Genomic DNA, 20,561 nt, shown 5'->3' with positions numbered 1-20,561 from the left:
GTTTATAAGTATTGTCTATTTCTCATTATTCCTGCCATTCTCTAAAAGAAATAGTGAGATACAAACTAGGGGCTGACTAGGTGAAAAGATATTTTTTAAATGAAGTTTATATTGGACTTGGAGTCCGTTAGGGCATCTCCAACCTTTCACTCCAAATCTTTACTCCAAAATAGAGTAAATTAACTCCAACCATTACTCTATTTTTTACTCCAAAAAAGAATATTCCTTTTTATATTCTTTCCTCTCTCTTCTATATTATATTATTATTTTTTATTTAAATTTTATTTTTATTTTCAGTAAAAAAATCTTTTTTTCTTTTTTACATATTCATCCCATATAATTCATATTTCTTTCTTATATAACTATTTAAAATAAAATTATTTTATATCAAAAAATTTTAAATAATATAATTTGTATGCAAACATATTAATATTATAAAGATATTACATAAACATAATTAGGTATATATTATAATAAATTAAAATAATTAAATAATAGAAAACAATGATGGAGTGGATGAATAGTGTCACAGTGATCATCCTCGAAAATGGGTAAATTTGCAGTTGAGTTGGAGCAAAATTACTATATTAAATGGAGGTGGGTTGGAAATAGCCTTAGGGTTCGTTTGGTAGGGTGTATAAGAATAGTGCGGAATAAGGTGTATTAGTAATGCACGAGTTAGTAATGCAAGCATTAGTTATGCAGATATTATTTCTTATATACTGTTTGGTGTGGTGTATTAAAATTATAATGCATTGCATAATTTTTAAGTAAAATAGTTGTTTACAAAAATGCCCTCTATATTCTCTAGCTTTAAAGGACTTTAAGGACAATTTTATCTTTAACCATGCTAATGCATGCATTAATAGCTTGGTATTACTAATGTCATAGTTTTCTATGCATTACTTGTGCATAGGATAATGCCGAGTATAATATATAACTAATACAAGTATTAATTATATACAAGGTAAAAAATATACTGAACAAGACATTATTAATGCATAAAGCTAACGCTTGCATTATTTTGCTTTTTGCTAACACGTCCCCGCAAACGACCCCTTAGTGTTTGGCGACTTGGGTGCCTTTTGTGCCAACATTAAAGGCATAGTTATTCTATTTTCAATAGTTAAGGGGGGTAAAGTTGGCCATTTTTTTCCTTTAAAATTGGATTGAAGTTGCTTCAGTTAAGTTTCTTCCATTTTCCTTTATCAATGGATACTCCTGAGGTAAACTTCAGCTTTCCTACTCTTTCACTTTAGTATTGGTTCGCTGCTTGACCGTTGCAGTTTTGGAGGTTTTCTTTTGACAATAGCTATGCCAGTTCTTTTTCCTTTCTGTTTCGTCTTCTCTTGAGTAACTTTGGGCTACTTTATCTAGCCATTGCTTTTTATATTCTATAGTAATGGTTGACAATTAATCACGAGAAAATAGGGGAATTGATTTTGGGAATTACTACATAGTTGTGTTAATTATATCTTAAAAACCTTTGTTGGTTTTTATAGACAGTTCTTAGGTATTTGGAGCCTTTATATGGAAAAATTTACAGGTAATTTGTCTTCTATTCAGTTCTATTCTCTTATGTTTTTAATCTATTCTGCTGTAAAATTTTCTTCTATATACCCCTACGTGGTTCTTTGATGGAATACTGTAGTTATCAAAATTATTATTGTTGTAAAAGCAAAACATCCAGCTGGTGTACTCCATGTCTTAAGTTCACCAACTTTCTCCTTTCCATCCTTACCCCCACTTATAGGATGGTAGATAGAGATGAATCTAATAGTGATATTGAGGAAAATCAGTACCAAGAAACCGAACGACATTAGGAAAAGCAGAAACCGCCTAGAAACTGCATTATTCGTAATTGTCTAAAGGTTTGGAGTGGCGGGGTTGCTTAATTCATGAAACATTTGTGTTAACCAAGTTAAGGTAAGCTAAATCATCATCACTTCCAAATTATCAGAACACTTCTAGTTCTAATGATGATTATGGTGTCAGCAAAAGGATTCCACCATCATGTTTGTTCATCATTCATTGTGCAAACTGCAAAGACACCTGCTTGTTCTGCTAACGTAGAGTTTTGAGCAATTTGTAGTGATTGAATTGCTTGTATCATAGAATATTAGCGTATCACATTGAAATCTCGTTAGTGTTCTCCTTTTGTTTGGATATCTAGTTGGTTTTCTTATTTTCATTTAGAACATTCTATTTGACCATTGATTGAACTTCTTTTTCTTCTTGTTTTGCATTTTGTTCTTAATACTCCAAGGAGTTATCCAGGCACTCCATTTTTGTTTATGGACTGGATTTGTGCATTTAACTACTGCTATCGAAGTTTCTGATTTGATTCAAATGAGAAATATATCAAGTAATTCAGTGGAAAAGCAACTTCTAGAGATATTCTAGTTGAACATAAGGTGAAGCGCTTCTCAATATGTCTGTCTGCCAGTGGTTGGGCAGCTCATATTGTTGCTGATCATGGTGTGTATAGGATTGTCATTCCACCAGTTTGATTTCCAAAATTTTCTGTCATCCAATTTCAAGAACCAGAGCATAGCAGGGTGCACTAGCTTAAGAATAGGGATCTAAGCCCAAGTATTGGACCTTTTCGGTTGCATTTTCAAGCCCTATATTACGATAATACAAAAATAGTGTAGTTTGGCACTTGGGTAGTGCATCGATTAGGAAGCCTAGTCCTAAGCAAGATCAAAACATTGATCAATAGCTCGAAATTAATGTAACCGAAAACTTACGAATGTGAAAAAGCTAACAGTCAATAAATAATATTCCAACATAAGACAATTAAAAAGTGGCAAACTGTCGAACATGAAAAGCTTAATTAGAACTTGAAAATAAGAACCTACGCCTTGTTTAGTAACCATAATATTCATTTGTCTATATTTGTTTCCACTATGACAACATAATGCTTGCATGTGTCATAAGTTAAATATTAAGTTTTGAAATTACAGAATGAATGAATTTGGTGAGTACAAAAATGTTCTCAAAACAAGTTTTGGTAGGAAGTGAAAATGATAGCAGAGTTGGGGATTTGGTACCGTAGAGTGGGGATAAAGATGGGGATGGTGAAGGGGAAGGGGATGCGGGTGGTATGGGAAGAGAGGGTTAAGGGGTGGGGAGAAGGGTAGGGTTGTAGGGGTGGAGGGAGGATAAAGTGAGGAAGGAAGTGGAGACAGTCACCAAGTTATAATATAGAACTAAAAGAGCTAGACTTTTGTAGATCCACTAAGTCTCACGGAGGTTGTGGTTTCGAGCCAGTGGGTTTGTAAGTCTGCTGGGAGGACCAGGGGAGGGGTTTGAGGTAAGGAGGCAATGTTAGTTAAGAAATAAGTAAAGCAGGTACGGGAGGCAATATAGTTTAAGCTTTGCGAATGAGGAAGAAAACTTGTTAACAAAATTATGATGGAAGGGCTTTCCGGTAGCCAAATGGTTTCATTACTAAAAACTAAAAATTTTGTAGTACAGAAATTTTCAAACCTGATAGTAATCTACTACAAATTCAAAAACAACCAATCCAAATAGGACTGACTAAGTTGCACAATCCAACAGATAAGAATTTGAATGACAAGACTTCGTGACTATAAACTACCAGAATCCAACGTTTCAAGTTCAAAGGCGCAACCACATTACAAGTTTACAACTGTAAGACCATAACCCTTAACTGGTAAAACTACTGAGTAGTATGGTTATTTTTGGAGGATATTCAATGCAGGAAAAGACTTGTATATGTACATTGCAAGGATGAACATGATAACAATGAAGTTATCGTTTTCTATCAACCCTTTTAATATCTTTGTTTTTATTCTTTCTAGATGATGCCACACTTCAGGGAAATTGGGACAACTTGAAACTGTAGTAAATTTTAGCAATTGTGAGTAAGTTACCCTTGAAAACAGAGTAAAACCTAGGAAGCAGAATAGGTTGAAATATCAATTATAATGCAATAAAAAACAGAGCTAATCATGTATAAGCCTGTAAAATTTAAAAGGAATGCAATCCTGCAAACTGTAGTAACATTGTTGTCGAATTATGTTTGGATGATCATAAACAACATGAATATAATTTTTTAATATATACCTGTTTTCCTAGTGTTACAAAATTTTGATTAGAATATGATGTCTTAGGTTTTCTATTTTGAATATTTACGGATAAGATGTCAAATACCAAATTTGGCTTGCGAGGGCAGTTCAAGGGTGAAATTTAAGAGGGGAGATAGGGAGTGCTAGATAGAGGAGAGAGAGGAGACCAACGCGCTGCGGAATAACTTTTAGGGATAGAGGGTAAAGCGGCAGAGTGGAGCTGGTCGTTGTCAGCAGTTTCTGGTTGTTGGAGGGAGTGGTAAGACTAATAGGGTTTTCTGGGGACAGAAAGAGAGATAAACTTTCATCTTTGTATTTGTGAATGGTAAAGTTTATGCATCGACTTTTGCGTCAACCTTTAGCACCAAAACTGAATCAGATTCTTGAATATATCAGAAAAATGAAACACATCCAGATAACCATTTCAAGTGAATTGGATGCTTCAGTGAATTTTCCAAGAATTACTGAACTGTGAAACCCCAAGATTCGACCTTGGGCTGAATGTGTCAATGTATAAATTTTATGTAGCTATTTTCTTGATCATGAAAATTAAGAAAAAAGCTAGATATATATGTCTTGTAATATGAACGTAGTATATTTTCTATAGTTGTTAATACGATTAAATTATAGATTTATATTTTGTGTAATTACTGCTGAAGTACTTCCCATTTTATTTTCCTTTTAGTTGTTGAAGCAGAAGTTGCCTCATGATGCTCATAATGATGGCGACTTCTCGTTGATACTTGAGCTTCCTGAAAATGACAAGTTCTTCAAGAAAAAGAAGGTTTGAGGTTTTGAATCTGATTACTTTGATAGTCCTTATTCCTTCCGCCTCCCCCCCTTAGTTTTGTTACATTGTCCATATAGAAACTCGTCAAAGTCTGATCTTTATGTTTCTCTCATGTTCCCTGGGCGTGGTATCTCATCTAATCTTGTCTACAGAAACTGCTGGAAGAAATGGGTTCTCATGCAAAATTTGTATACATACAGAGTTCTGCAAGTACCGTTGAACTGAAGTCTTCCTTAAATTTGATGCTTCAGAGAGCTAGAATCATAAACTTAGATGAGGTATTGCTTTCTCAATACTAATTTCTAAAAGTGGTTGAGTAACTTTTAATTGCTAATAACACTTTTTTTTTTCTTTCCTCGAGTAGCTTTTTAAGAGTAGCAGGGATACTTTGTGAGATTTCCTCTTAAATGCTTTGATTTTTGGAGGACAACCTATCATTGATAGAACAGTTAAATTGCCTGCAATTTGGTATTTAAGCAAAAGATGTGCAATTAGTTGCTTTTCTAACGAGCTCCTTACTTACTAGCTCGGTTGTATATCTTCCAAAAAAACGATTTCTGCTAGAATTTCAATTCTGAATATTAACACAGCTTGCCACAACTTATCAGAAGAAGGAACCATTCATTTGCCACCAACATAATGATAATCATCTCCAGGTTGAGCTGCACTGATAAAAATTGTCCTTGGTTCAGCTGGAACTCTACTTTAGTGGAGAAGATGTCACCGATCTGGTAGAGTTTAATAGTCCAAGGAATGAGATGGAAGCTTTGAATTCAATTCTCACAGCAATTGCGAAGTTGGGTGGAGAACATTCTGCAGCAACTGCATTGCAAGAATTACGAGTTGCAACTGTCAATTTGATCTCTGAGGTGGCAAAGAACTTCAAAGAGGAGAGAAAAGTTGTTACTGTATCTAGCTGCGAGCAAGAGAAATGTTTACAACAATGGGGTGAGGACGAAGGTGTGAAGTCACAATTAGAGATATCTTGTAAGTTCTTATCTAACCATTAATCTAAAAGTCAAGATAACTTGTTTATTCTTGGCATACCTGATTGAAAATGCTGAAGAAAAGAGAAAACTCGTATTCCTTTTTGGGCTATGCATTGGAGCTTAATCTCTGAACTATACAACTATTCAGCGTTACCTTTACATTTGTAACTTCCCTGTTTATGTGAAATTTTGTGTTCTGAACTTTTGGTTGGTGTAACCAAAGACTCTTGTAACTTTCCTTCTTTTTTGCTCGGAGTTGTATTTGTCATTGACGTCAGAAACTACTTCGCACATAAAGGAAGAACATTTGCTGCTGTTTTAATTTCATTTATTTGTAAACGTTTTAAGACAAAGCCTATTTTGTAAGATGAGAATGTATTTTCACTTATTATTAGAACCTTTTTTCTTCCTACCCTGTCATATTGTATCCCCTCCCAGTACTACCAACTCAATTTCACACCTAGCCTCCCATGCGAATCTACCTCCATTGCCACTACTTATTGCAGCCCCTCCCCTAACTTTCTGCCTCTCCCTCTCTGCACCCTAACTTGCTGCCTTCCATTGCCGGGCTCTCTTTGCTTATTCCTTTCATCCTCTTCACCCTGGAGACCCTCTTGCCCATACTCTACTCGTCCTAACCTCTTGCCATCTACTTCTAGTTAAACTTGTTACAAGAGCATTTTTTTTTGCCCATAAACTTGTTTTTCCTTTTGTTTTTTTGTATAAAAGATGTTAGTGAAACAAATTAGCACATGGTATCAATTACACGTGTTGTGGTTGAGGTATGGGAGTAGCAACTTGGAACACTTCATGTGAGCCTATCCATTTCAATCTTGGTGGGCAGGATTACCTAGGCAAAATGAGCTTGTGGGCTGAACAGGCTGCTCAGTGGATTAGTCAAGGTGCATTCAAGCTGGCCTAAGCTCCACCAATGTTAATAAAAGAAACAAAAACAAATTAGCACGTGCTCCTTTTGTTTCCTTTTGTAATAGACAAAATGATATCTTGCTTTTAGTGATGACATTTATAAGTAGTAATCCAGAACACGCTTGCTGACAAGATAATGATTACTTTATTTGCATCTAATCAAGGGTGGAAAGTATGAGTCAGTTCTATTCCTTTCTGGTGAAGCTATTGTTGCTTCTATAATGCTTTATGCTGCTTACCTTTGGTGGCTATTCCTGTGGAATTTTTGGTGAGACTCCTACAACAATTGTCATCCTTTGCCTCTCGAATTTGTATTTTACCAATGTTGATACCCTGCTAACAACATTGCTAAAACATTTCTCTTCTTTTTTTTTTTTTTCTGTTTTTGATTGCAAAAACTCGCACCATCCTCCGGTTATTCTACAACATCCTAACCGTCATGCTTCTCCCATTATTTCAACCATATGCAGTCCTATAAACTCCTACTCTTCCAGTCTCATACTTTCCTAGCCTTACTAGTTATGCAGACATTACTGGTTAATCTGAGACTTTCTATGTTAATTTCCTGGCATTGTGTCCCTCACAAACTGTAACAAGCTCCTTCAACAGCTAACTTCTTGATTGAAAATGGTGGAAATACTATTTTCATTTCCTTTCACTCTTGTGTATCTTATGATGCAGATTTTGAGGGAGCGGGAAGGGGAGCCGTTGCAAGACAAGACATGAGAATTGGAGATATAGCCATGGAGATCCCTTTATCCATTGTCATTTCAGAGAATCTTGTGCATGCGTCTCAGATGGTACATGTTGTCAATGTTATTGCATTTGCTTGGTTAAATTATTTATGCTTTCTTCTTGCCTTTTCCCTTGGCTTGCTCCAATAATTCAGCAATTAGATTGTACTATTTTGGTGTTTCGCGTAACTTGCCATTTGTCATATTTTTTTTTGATAAGGGTATATCTTATAAATGGAAAGAACCACACTAAGAAAGTGCCTCTAAATTTACATATTGTGCAACTCCCGGATCATATCTAGCAAGGAATCAACATCATCTACATAGGCTAAGTTGCACCAAAAACCTAACGAGAAAATATAACTAAGTTTAAGGCCAAGGATATTTTCATTCAAAAATTCTTTTGTTTCTTTCTGTCCAAATTGTCCACCAAATGACCAAAGGGGAAGTGTTCCAAATCTCGCATGCCTTCTAGTTGAGACTAGCTGTTGTCCAGCTATAGAAAAAATCCCGAACATAGTGGTGCATTGTCCAGTTTAAACTCTAATGTTGATTGAAGTGCTTATAAATGAAAACTTGATATTATCCTCTAGATCGTAATTCTTGTATGGTAAAAGGACTTAGAAGGGAGGATACAGTTGCATGTCCATAAAGTTTAGGCCCAGAAGTAGTTTCAGAAGAAAGACATGAGCTCTGACCTGGGAAATGTGCTGCCTTTATTCATTCCTTTCTAATTTTCTCTTTCCGGTGATTCTTTTCTCTAGTGTACTTTCTTTTTATTATGGGAGGGAAATCTTTTTTCATTGCAGGAGATAATCTTTCGAACTTATTTAAGAATGCGAGTGTCTTGACCGATGGTTCGTATAGATTGAGCATGGCCATAGATTCACTAGTCAGATTAAGATCGATGAAGAAAATTTGAGATGGGTATGCGAACAAATGCAGCAAGCTTCACGGGGCTAGGGAAATCTTTACAGAATATGGGGGAGGAAGATTCAAGCATACATCTACAGAGTTTATCAAAATTACAACATTCATAGCAGATATCTCAGAATCGAAACATGGGTTGGGGACAGGGAAAAAGCAATCATCATTCCAGATGTTGATTACAACAGGGGATGGGGTGACATAGCAGGAAAGATATTACATTTTTGGGGGAAGCCTCTAACTACAAGTACAAGGAAATTGCAGACTTGCAAAAAAGATCCTTCTTGACTGCTGCAGCAATCACAAAATGGCCCACACAGCTAGAGGAAAGAAAAACCTCCTGTAAAGCAACTGTAGAGAGCTCTCAATTTCTAGCGAAATGCTTGGTTGGCTGTTTCAACGATCCTTTCCGCTCCAGCCCCAATCCTGAAGTCATCCAGAAATGGTTCCTTTCAAGATGGCAGGTGACGACAAGCCTCAGAATCACTCCTTTAGCACACAACAAATTCCTCTTTGAGCTCCCATCCAGACAAGAAGCAGCCAGAATTAAAGCAGGGGATTGGTATTGGAATGGTAGGCACCTATCTTTGGTGTGGTGGTCACTGGAGACTGGGTCATCTCCGGCAAAAATGAAGCTGGTCATAAATGGGTGAAGGCATTTGGTATTCCATTACATGGATGGACAAGGAACACTTTTTGTTACCTCGGTGACTTATGTGGTGGCTTTGCCGGGATAGACGAAGATACAAAACACAGATCTAATCTCTATTGGGCTCGTATCCGTGTTCATAGAGAAAATGTTGATCCCCTAAAGGAATTGGATCTGCTGATTGATGATTTGAAATATAAAGTATCAATTTTAGAGGACCAAATAACCAAGATAATCCAAGATGCAGACAGAATTGCAGGGGTGGAGAAAAAGGAAGACGGTGGAGACAGGGCAGAAGGTTGCGCTGGTGGTGGCTTCTTCAAGCAACTCGAAGATGACAGGGGAAAACCCATTGTGTAGTAGCGCTATGCACAGACATCAAAGCTACTTTAATTCAAACGTAATAAAAGCGACTCAAAACAAAATGGGTGACCCGCCATGTGTGCTAGCCCCTAGTGTTAGTAACAGACATGATAAAGAGGCGGACAAGAAATTGGGCGGAAAACTGGATCAATTTTATTATGCAAAAGGCTTAAAGGGCAAACAAGGAAAAGAAGGGCATCTTCTATAGACAAAAATGGCTGGCTATTGGACCACTCATCGACCCATGCTCTAAACGAAATAGCCCTCTCCCATGGTTAAATAGATTCGACCCTCTCAGTTGAAATAGAAGATGTAGAAGAGCAAATAACAGAGCAGCAGATTCCGTCCTTTGCATGCGATTCTCCATCAGATGCAGATGACGAGGCAGAACCAATGAATATGATTATTCCAAGACCACCGCTGCTGAAGCAAGAAATAGTACGCAGCTCTGAAGCTGATTTCCTCTTGTGATATTCTCTCTCTTCCATGGTATGGTATGGGCCACTCTGATTCGCAAGCTATCGGTGCACCAAAAGTTATTGAAACCTCAAGATGGACCAAGTCAGCGATGCTCAAAGCATGCAAGGTGTTTGGGGTAAATGTTGTGGGGTTCGAACATGAAATTTTTCCCATGGTCATGCGAATGGAACAAAAAGACAAGAACAGAATCAGAAATCTTCACTCAAGATTAAGACAAAAGGGAAGAAGAAGCAGTCCCTGGAATTGGAAAGGTTGAGATGAGGAATGAACTATGATGGTAAGAAGACATGGGAAAGGGACAGACACTACAAAGCCTTTTCTGGATGAAGATCAAAGTCCTAATTTTGAATGTACGGGGCCTAAATGAAGCGGAAAAAAAGCACAATAAAATCATTGGTACACAAATGGAAAGCAGATATAGTTTGTCTTCCAGAAACAAAAATAGAAGAGTGGTCACCATATTGGATTAGGCAAGTTTGGGTCGACTAGGCAGAACTCAATTCAATTGTAAAAAGTGGTGGTATCATTGTTCTTTGGGATAAAAGACAGTGGCTCAACCCGGGGGGGGGGGTTGCATCAAGGCTCATACACTATCTCATGCATGTTTGAAAGCACCCAAGAGGATTTTAGATGGTGCTTCACAAGGGTGTATGGCGTGCGTACTAACCCAGAGAGAGTTTCTCTGGCATGAGCTTGCAGCCATCAGAGGAATATGGGATGATCAATGGGTCATAGGGGGTGACTTCAATGTTTGCAGGTGTGAGAGTGAAAGATATAATTGTATAAGGAGGTCCAGGGCCATGAAATCCTTTACTAATATCATACACGATCTGGGCATCATAGATTTGCCTCTTCAGGGTGCTCATTACACTTGGTTTAGAGGTGAAGATTCTTTGTAAGCTTTAGAATAGATAGGTTCCTTATACCCCCGAGTGGAATGAAAACTTTAAAGCAATCAAGCAACTAGCGCTTCCAAGAGTTGCCTCAGATCACAAACCTCTATTATTGGAATGTGCAGATTGGGCAGCAAACCCCTCGTATTTTAAATTTGAAAATATGTGGCTTCAAGTTGAAGGCTCTATGGATAAGGTCAAGGATTAGTGGCTTAGTTATGCAGTTGAGGGTAGTCCAGACTTCATTTTGATGCAGAAACTGAGGAGTCTGAAAAAAGACATCACAAGATGGAATAAGGAGTCCTTTGATCAGATGGAAGCAAGGAAGACTAAACTACTGGAGGATTTAGCTTTACTGGAACTAGCAACTGAAAACAGACTTATGACACAAGCAGAAAAAGAGGAATCAATGCACCTGAAGCTTGAGCTACAACAGATAGCAAAGGCTGAAGAGGTTTCGTGGAGACGAAATTCTAGGTGTCTGTGGCTCAAAGGAGACAAAAACACCTAATTTTTCAGTAAATCGCCAATTCTCACAGAAGAAATAATTGCATAAACATACTGTGGGGAGGAAATTAGTTAAGAAAGTGAGAAAATTAAAGTTGAAATCCTGAGATTCCACCAAGATTTGTACACTAAAAATGAAGTATGGAGGCCTAGTAGTAACTTTGAAAATCTAGCTAGCTTAACATAAGATGAGAAGGTATGGCTAGAAAGAGCTTTTGAAGAGAAAGAGGTGATGGCAGCAATTCACTCGTGTGCACGGGACAAAAGTCCAGGTCCTGATGGTTACGTAATGGCCTTCTATCAAGGAGCTTTGGATGTAATTAAAGCTGACATATTGGGTGCTCTTAACCACTTTCATCAGCATTGTTACATGGTGAGGTCAGTAATGCCTCTTTTATCACACTAGTTTCCAAAAAGAAAGGTGCAATTGAACACAGAGATTTTAGGCCCATAAGTCTCATTGGAAGTGTGTACAAGATTATAGCCTAACTCTTAGCAGAGTGGTTGAAGACAATAATTGGGAAGTTGGTGTCAAGAGAACAAAATACATTTATGAAGAACAGGCAGATCACAGATGCATCACTTGTAGCTAATGAGCTAATGGATGGGAGATTCAAGAGTGGGTTCCAAGTATTCTCTGCAAGCTTGACGTAGAGAAAGCATTTGATAAAGTCAACCGGTCATATTTACTCTCTATGTTGAAGGGAATGGGGTTTGGTGAGAGATGGATTAATGGATTAAATTTAGCCTCACTTCTGTTAAATACTCCATCTTAAATTCTTAGTCAACAGAACTCCAGTTGGTCTCTCCACAAAAAGGGAGAAGACAAGGAGATTCCTTATCTCCCTTTTTATTCATTTTAGCCATGGAAGGATTAAGCAAAATGCTTGACAATGCGAAACAAATGTAGTGGATTGAAGGGTTTAAGGTGGGCAATATTGCAGCTACCTCAGTGGCTCAGTCACAATATCACATTTATTATATGTAGATGACACTATAATATTTAGCGGGGCAGAGAAGCTACAAGTGCAATATCTGAATCTGACACTATTACTTTTTGAAGCTTTCTCAAGGTTGCACATCAATATGGTGAAAAGTTTAATTTACCCTGTGAATGTGGTGCCTAGTTTGGAAGAATTGGCTGGCATTATGGGTTGTGGCATTGGCTCTTTCCTAACAACATATCTAGGCCTTCTTTTGGGAGCAAAGTACAAAGCAACTAATGTTTGGAATGAAGTTACTGAGAAGGTAGAGAAAAGACTGGCAACATGGAAAATGCAGTATTTGTCTTTGGGAGGGAGATTGACACTGATCAATAGTGTTCTGGACAGTATTCTAACTTACATCATGTCTCTTTTTCCTATGCCAAGCAAAGTTCAGAAGCAACTGGACAAAATCAGAAGATCTTTTCTAAGGGAAGGTAACAGTGAAGGGACTTGGTTAAATAGTCCAAAGTAGTTATGCCAAAGAACCAAGGTGGACGGGGTATTAGAGATTTACAAAAGCACAACAAGAGTCTTCTAATGAAGTGGTGGTGGAGGTATGCACAAGAAACCACGAGCATATGGAAGAAGGTGGTCACAACAAAGTATGGGAAGCTGGACAGTTGGAGCACAAAGCAAAGCAGAGCTCCACATAGAGTGGGGCAATGGAAACATATTAACAATCTAAAAAAGGAATTATTTCAAGAGGTGTCATTCAAAGTTAGGGATGGCAGCTCTGTCAAATTCTCGAAGGATAGGTGGCTCCCAAATCAACCTCTAAAAGACTCACACCCTGGCATATATCAGATGGCTATTGAACCTAACTCAACAATAGCCCAGAAGAGAGCAGGGAGCATATGGGAACCTCATTGCTGGAGAAACATGCAGGACTGGGAACTTGATGAAATCTTTGACCTATACAAAATTCTTGAAGGCTTCACAATAAACCCCCAAATCTCAGATAGCCTAAAGTGGGTAATTTTTACAAGGTACATATACAGTGAAGGGAGGATATAATAAATTGTGTGCATCAAATGGAATGATTGAGAATTGGCCATGAAAGCATATATGGAGGTCAAAATTACCTACAAAAGTAATGTGCTTCTCTTGGACTGTCCTTAGAGATGCTATCTTGACCCAGGACAACTTATGCAGAAGAAACTTTCAGCTAGTAAATAGATGTTACATGTGCCACAACAACTAGGAATTAGTAAATCATCTTCTTTTGCACTGTCCAGTGGCAACAGATATATGGAATATGCTTTAGCATTTTTCGGTATCAGTTGGTTTACTCCTAAGAATATTAAGGAAGCTATTTCTGGTGCTCGTGGAAAGTTGGCAAAACCATTGAGAAGATCTAGCAAATGATCCCAACATGTATTTTTTGGTGTATTTGACAGAGAGGAACACCAGATGTTTTGATTGCATTTCAATTTCCAATAGCCTACTGAAATCTAAGTGTCTGATGAACGTGTTTAGTTGGAATTACCTTTCCCCTGTAAACGATGTTATTCCCCTCTCAGATTTCATTAGCTCTCTTTCTATGGCTTAATAGTCATATTTTTGGTTTTTGGTTAACTCCCAACTATATAGGTTTTTTTGTGTTTAGAGTTAACCAAGGCTTTTCAATTTGTACTTTTTCTGCATCTTCTTGATGCCTTTAATACAACACGTTACTTCATAAAAAAGAATTGCATGTCCATTTGGAATGAATTGTTTCTATTCCAATAGTCTTGTAGGAACCTTGTCTGATGCACCAACTCGCAACCTGATATGGGGGAAAGATAAGAGGAAGAGACAATCAAAGATAAGGGGATTCCTACAGTGTTCTAGGTGTTACTTATGTGGGGAGCAGGCAGAGACAATCAACCATCTTTTTTTGCATTGCAAATACACTATCTAGATATGGAGGATCTTCATTAGTTTAAGGGGAGTTCCATGGGCAATGCTGGGTAGAGTCCTTGATATTCTAGCTAGCTGGAATAAAGAGGGAACAATCTCGAGAGACAAAGAGAGATGGAGAATTGTCCCAGCTTGTATATGGTGGTCAGTATGGGAAGAGAGAAATCAAAGATGCTTTGAAGGAAAATTCAACAATATTCAGAAGATAAAGATGAAATGTGTAGCTCTTTTTTATTTTTGGTGTAAAGGAAAGCTTTTGGAGGATCATGAATCCATTTTAGATGCCTTAGATTTAGTTTAAGAAGATATTGGGTGTACAGTGTCCTTTTTTTGTTTATTTTGTATGGACACTCACAGTGTAACTATGGGTGACTTCACAATTTCAGTGAAGTCTTTATATTAATATACAATTGTTACCTTCTCAAAAAAAAAAAAAAAAGATAAGAGGAAGAGAGATAAATGCATTAAGCATTTCGTGTGTCAAAACAAAGTACACTGTGACCTACTTATAAAGTAGAGAACCCTGAACAAGCTAGATTTAGAACTTCATTTCTATGAAAAGATAAGGATAATATTTAATATTCTCTTGGAAACCTGTGCTTATGGGCAGGATTACTTTGACAACTTATGTTTTTTTTTTTTTTTTTGGGGGGGGGGGGTTGAGTCTCCTGTTAGATTAGTCGAGGTCTCTTCACATTGGTCAGACAATCCCGCTTAAAACAATTAATAATTAAAAATAAGATAAACAAACTAAGGTAATGATAAGGATAATCTAATTGAAAATATTTTGAACATAATATAACATCTAAAATATAAATATGAAAATAAATATAAAATATTCTTAAATCTCAAGAAATTTCAAAATCTACATTGATTCGAATTATTGTAAATCTCCTGAAAGCTGCATCATATGTTTCTTAAAAATACATGTTGAACCCATCAGGTCCAGGGGCCTTGTCTCCATCAAGGAGCTTGATAACAGCCTCTACCTTTTCTTTCGTGAAAGGCCTTCAAAGCCAATCACCTTCTTCTTCAGAGACTCTGGCTAAACCATCATCTTGCCACACTGGTCTCCATCTTTCATTTTCCGAGAAAAGATTTTCATAAAAAACCTACAATATGCTCCCTGATAATTTTTACTTTTTTTGTTTTGTTTTGAAAAGGTAAAGAAGGTTTAGTAATTGCATACCAAGATTGTACTAGAAAGAAATACAAAACTGCTGGGAATATCCATGCAGTTAATTACAACATTTTCTAAGTAACTCCATAAAGTCCATGGAATGATCAATACGATCTACCATACTGCTATTACACCAAAGAAATAGATTATGCAAACACTTATTTTTTATTCTAAAAATATGATCTTTCTACCCATCAAAGCAAGCTTTATTCCTCTCTAGCCAAATGGTCCAGAATATGCAGAGATATGGTTCTCCAAATCTGTTTAAGTGCTTTATGTGTCTTCTGATGCTGGCAACCATTCAAAAGGTCCTGACATTCCGAGGCATGGTCCGCGAAATCCCACATAAATTGGAAAAGAGCTCCCAGCACTTTCTAGCATATCTACAATGCAAGAGAAGGTGATTAGTAGTCTCCGGTTCTTCTTTACACAAATAACATCTGCTACAAAGAACAAAGCCTCTCTACTGAAGATTATTTTGGGTAAGGCAAGCTTCCGAAGCAGCAGTCCAACCAAAACATGCAACCTTTACGGGAGCTTTGTTCCTCCATATCATTTTCCAAGGCCAATTAGGTTCCTAGTGACTTAGCATTTTTCCTTAACAAATTATAACAGCTTTTGACTGAGAACTTTCTGTCATTACTAGCATTCCATAATAATGAATCCTTCTTCCACCAATATTCCATCAGTTTCAATTCTGTCAATACAGTTATATCTCTTGTGAGGATTGTCTTGCTTTTGAAAGAATTTTGTATTTTTATCTCCCCGTTTTATCCAAAGGCATCTCGACTTTATTTCCATGAAATTTCCTCAGCTTTAGCAATATCTTCAAATTCTCTGAGTCCCTTTTGCTGTTATTCTCTTCTTCTCCCTGTATCTCCAAATTTTTATGATCCAACTGTTCTAGTCTTGCCATAGCCTTACCCTTTCTTTCTTCAAGGCTGCCAAACACTTCACGGTTCGATTTTTTGATATCATTCTTCAGCAGCATTAATTTTTCAACCAAATAACATCATGCTGACCCTCTACTTCATAGGAGTTCCACCAATGCTTCAGCAAAATCAGCATGTTCAAACCATATACTCTCGAACTTAAATAATCCTTGCCTCTATTCTAGTCACCACATTCCCATAAAATTGGGCAATGGTCGGAAGCCACTCTTAGAAGGCACTATTTGCTTGATAAATTTGAAGTATTCATCCCATCCATTCAAAATAAAAATCTGTCTATTCTTAATGCTCAATGAGTGCGCTGCCTTAAAACTTCCATCTTTAACTCGAGAAATGATCAAGATATAATCCTATCTGAAAGTTCTGAAAGTAATGTCTGCAATAGTTCATCTTCTTGTATAATAAAATCTCTCAAACCTGCATCAGAAATTGCATCTTATGTTGATCAAAACACCATGCATGACTTCTTCCCGTGCTTTATTGGCATGAAAGCTGATAACAGTGTATTGATTTATACTGATACCACTAACAACTTGATAAGAAGAGTAGCTAACAGTCGTCTTATTTATGTGGCAGCACTCCATTTTGGGAGAAGTGGAGGGTATGTCAGCAGAAACAATGTTATTGTTGTGGAGCATGAAGGAGAGGCACAATCCTGATTCCAAATTTAAGTTGTACTTCGATACACTGCCAGAGAAATTTAAAACAGGTTTGTCTCTTTGAAATGATGTTTTTTTCTCGAATTGAATAAGGTATTGCTGGTCTGCAATCCCGTTTAGTATGGAGTTTAATCCTTCCTCTGTACTTGTCTCTGTCTTGTGATCACTTATCGACCTTAGCCCACTAACCCGTAAGTGCATAATCTACATATGTGTGCGTTTACACGTAATTATGTTTATGTATATGTATGTGTGTGTTGTAGGTGCAGAGTTGGGTTGAAATTGCATGTATCCTTCTGGTTGTACAGATTACCAACACCCTCTTATTATTTAAAGTTTACCTTTTGCTCCTTCCACCCAGTCTATTTACCCACCCAATAGAAAGAAAGAAAATTCTTCAAGAGTTTGACATGATTAATCAAAGTACAATATGCTCTATATCTCGTTGTTCCTTATTTGAAGCCATATTCCTCTATTTTAATGTGCTTGCACTTTTCTTATCTTCTTCAGGGGTGTGTTATTGTTCAGCTTCATGGCTTATATGACATCCTTTTTTGGTCATGTATACTATACAGGTTTGAGTTTTGGGATTGAAGCTATAATGTCCTTAGACGGAACCTTGCTGTTAGAAGAGATTGTCCAAGCAAAAGAGGTTTCAATCTTTAATCCATTTTGTTTTAGGTTGATATGCTGATCGAACATTAAAGTTTCCCCAAAAATTTGCATAAACATAATCAGTAGAAAAAGGTCAGGTGTTCTTGTTGCTTCTTTTTTCGATAATTTGATTGTGATAACATATAAGTAAGGTGGTTCTCTTTCACTCTTATCTTTCAATGTCATGTATATGGCTTTATATACAGAACAGGTTGAGAAGCAGCATCACCTAAATCCCATAAAATCTGGGATTTTGGGATTGTACAGAATCATATAAAATACAAAAAGAATCAGTAATCTAATATTCTAGATTACAACAATTATCCCTAGATTCCTTCAATTGGTAATGATAGTAAGTTGTTCTTCTGTCTATATTTATGTGAGAATTAATAACTCGGAAAATTATATTATTGATGTGTATTAACTATAATACAAGTACCCCTATTTATAACTATACACAATACCTACACTACTCCTATTCCATGTAGGACTATGCTTATTTACATAACAACTAACTAACAATTTGGTTTACCATTAGTATATTAATTTCCTCTACTACTTTAAAAGTCACCATAAAACGTGAGAGCCTAGAGCAATTCAAGTTGACTTGGTGACACTATTTTAGCACTATATTTCTGAACTTGTATTTTGTTTATTCCATGTCCCATTCTCCCAGCATGAATTGAATAATGTTCTTGCAGCACTTGCGTACACAGTATGATGAATTATTTCCAGCCCTATGCAATGATCATCTGGATGTATTTCCTCCAGAGCTGTACACCTGGGAGCAGTTCTTATGGGCTTGTGAACTTTGGTACTCTAATAGCATGAAAATTATGTTTAATGACGGAAAACTAAGGACCTGCTTGGTTCCGATTGCAGGGTTTCTTAATCACTCGGTAAGTGTATTCCTCCCGACAATCTTTATTCCTCCCTTATATGGTAACTGTGAAGTCTAATCTTGTGAAATTACTTGATGTATATGGAGCTGTACCTTTGCTTGCTGATTTAAGCTCTTGTGACATACCATCCATGTCCCCAAAAGTTTAAATATCAATAAGTTGGAATATCTTGTTGTGTTGAGAGTTTCAAAGAGTATCAAAACACCATTGAAAATCAGTTTCTTCACATAATTTTTGACGTCTTTCTGGATTTTGTCATTTCTCTTTCCTTCAGAGTTGTCCGCACATAGTGCACTATGGAAAAGTAGATTTCACGACAAATTCTATTAAATTTCCTTTGTCAAGACCGTGCAATGCAGGAGAGCAATGTTTTCTTGGCTATGGAAACTTCAGTAGTTCTCATTTACTGACCTTCTATGGCTTTCTCCCACAACTAGACAACTACTACGATGTGATTCCTCTAGGTAAATTTCTCTACGGTGAAATCTCTTCGTACCCAAGTACAATAAATTCGTTGGTGCGTATTAAACAAGGGCTTGTTTGTGTGGCAGATATTGATGTTGAAAGTAATGAAGGTTTTGCGGACACTGGCCCTACGTCTGATTGGACCTCCCATATGATTCGTGGAACCTGGTTCTCAAAGAATCGTGGCTTCTTCCGTTATGGTTTACCGCCTTCTCTACTGGATCATATGCGTAGATCTCGGAATCCTTTTTTGCAAACATTCAACCTTGTAATCCCTCATAAGTTTCTATGTTACCACTTTTCTTTACCCTGTATCCCCTATGTCTTACTTTCTTCTCAATTTTTACAATTTCTTTTTCCTCTAGCTAATGTCAAATATATATTGTCCATGAATATGCTTCACCTGACATACATATACTCTTTACAGACACCAGAGAAGTTGGAAATTGAACTCGAAATACTTAGAGACCTTTGTTCTATGTTCCAAGATATGACGGATGCACTAGGAGATGCTCAACTTGATGACAGGTAACAGACATGATGAGCATGTCATTCTAGAGAAATGAATTCCATCGACCTAAGCAATAGTTTATTTTTACATTTCAGGGAGACCACAAGTTGGGATACAAAGCTTGCACTGGATTTCAAATATTTACAGAGGAGGATTTTCTACTCCGTTGTTGCTTCGTGCCAGGCAGGTTGTGAGTTGGTAGAAAGCGAACTGCAAAGATATAGATTGTAGTTTCATTACGGGAAGGGACAGTGTGTGCTAAGTATATGAGGTGTGGGCTTCAAAGAGTTTTGTTATATGTCCATTCTAGTTTCCGTACCAAAGGTCCGACTGAATTAGCCTTTTCTGTCGTACCAATGAAACAATGATAATAGTTTTCTCTAACAAGAAATCTAGGCAAGTGGTTTATAACCATCTTTTCTTCCTACTAGCTGGTTAAATTTAAGTTCTTGTCTTATTCTTAGGCAACAGAGCCAGTAGAAATTTTGTAATCCTCTCACAATTTTCAGGCTATCATCTCAGTGATTCTTAGTTTTCTCATCGCCTCTATTTGGAATCGTGGTATGTTTATGAGAAAAGTATTTCAATTGTAATATATGTGTAATTCTACCTTTTAGCTTGTATAGGTTTAACAAGAAAGTAAACTTAGGAGAGGAGGCAGAACTGGTTCTTTTTAGGCACTCCTCCCTTCTAGTGCCTTTCAACTCGAGAAGCATTAATGTTTATATTAGATTTAGGGTGTGTTTGGTATGTAGGAAAATGTTTTTCAATTTTCTTATGTTTGGTTCGCTTAAATATTTTGAAAAACATTTTCCTCCGCTGCATCCTGCCTTTTACCTCTAGAACTCCTCTAAGTGCAAATACCTTAAAAGATCAACCTGAACTTTGTGTAGTTTAGCTCTATTGTTGGCAGTTGGATTAAACTCAAACTCCACCTCATGAACTTTAGTTACATTCTATTTTGTGACTATTTGGGGAGCTTTGAAGTAGTTCTTGAAATTT

The 20,561-nt window shown here is 36.9% G+C and overlaps 1 protein-coding gene across 5 annotated transcripts; it reads left to right on the top strand.

Moving 5' to 3' along the window:
• The first annotated feature begins 1,135 nt into the window (after positions 1-1,135).
• LOC104210898 (ribulose-1,5 bisphosphate carboxylase/oxygenase large subunit N-methyltransferase, chloroplastic) lies at positions 1,136-20,097 on the top strand. 5 transcript variants are annotated; one of them, XM_070155668.1, is made up of 12 exons: positions 1,136-1,226; positions 4,780-4,878; positions 5,037-5,162; positions 5,577-5,871; positions 7,482-7,600; positions 16,945-17,077; positions 17,603-17,679; positions 18,383-18,580; positions 18,858-19,047; positions 19,135-19,316; positions 19,476-19,576; positions 19,655-20,097. In XM_070155668.1, exons 1-12 carry the CDS (start codon positions 1,212-1,214, stop codon positions 19,788-19,790), a joined length of 1,671 nt encoding a protein of 556 aa, XP_070011769.1. In that variant the 5' UTR covers positions 1,136-1,211; the 3' UTR covers positions 19,791-20,097. The 5 variants fall into 5 exon arrangements, with proteins under 5 accessions (XP_070011769.1, XP_070011772.1, XP_070011770.1 ...); XM_070155671.1 differs by having other exon boundaries at positions 1,187-1,226; positions 5,541-5,871; XM_070155669.1 differs by lacking the exon at positions 1,136-1,226 and adding an exon at positions 1,233-1,546.
• Positions 20,098-20,561: the final 464 nt, after the last annotated feature.

This window comes from Nicotiana sylvestris, chromosome 8 (genome assembly GCF_000393655.2).
Source record: "Nicotiana sylvestris chromosome 8, ASM39365v2, whole genome shotgun sequence".
Classification (NCBI taxonomy): domain Eukaryota; kingdom Viridiplantae; phylum Streptophyta; class Magnoliopsida; order Solanales; family Solanaceae; genus Nicotiana; species Nicotiana sylvestris.
The sequence above is the reverse complement of the archived record's forward strand: the minus strand, read 5'-3'. Positions and strand labels throughout refer to the sequence as shown.

Bases quoted from the DNA above. Each gene is read 5' to 3' on its own strand.
- LOC104210898 (XM_070155668.1), top strand. The intron at 4,879-5,036 runs GTTTGAGGTTTT...TCTTGTCTACAG, and splicing joins AGTTCTTCAAGAAAAAGAAG to AAACTGCTGGAAGAAATGGG. The intron at 5,163-5,576 runs GTATTGCTTTCT...TCCTTGGTTCAG, and splicing joins GAATCATAAACTTAGATGAG to CTGGAACTCTACTTTAGTGG.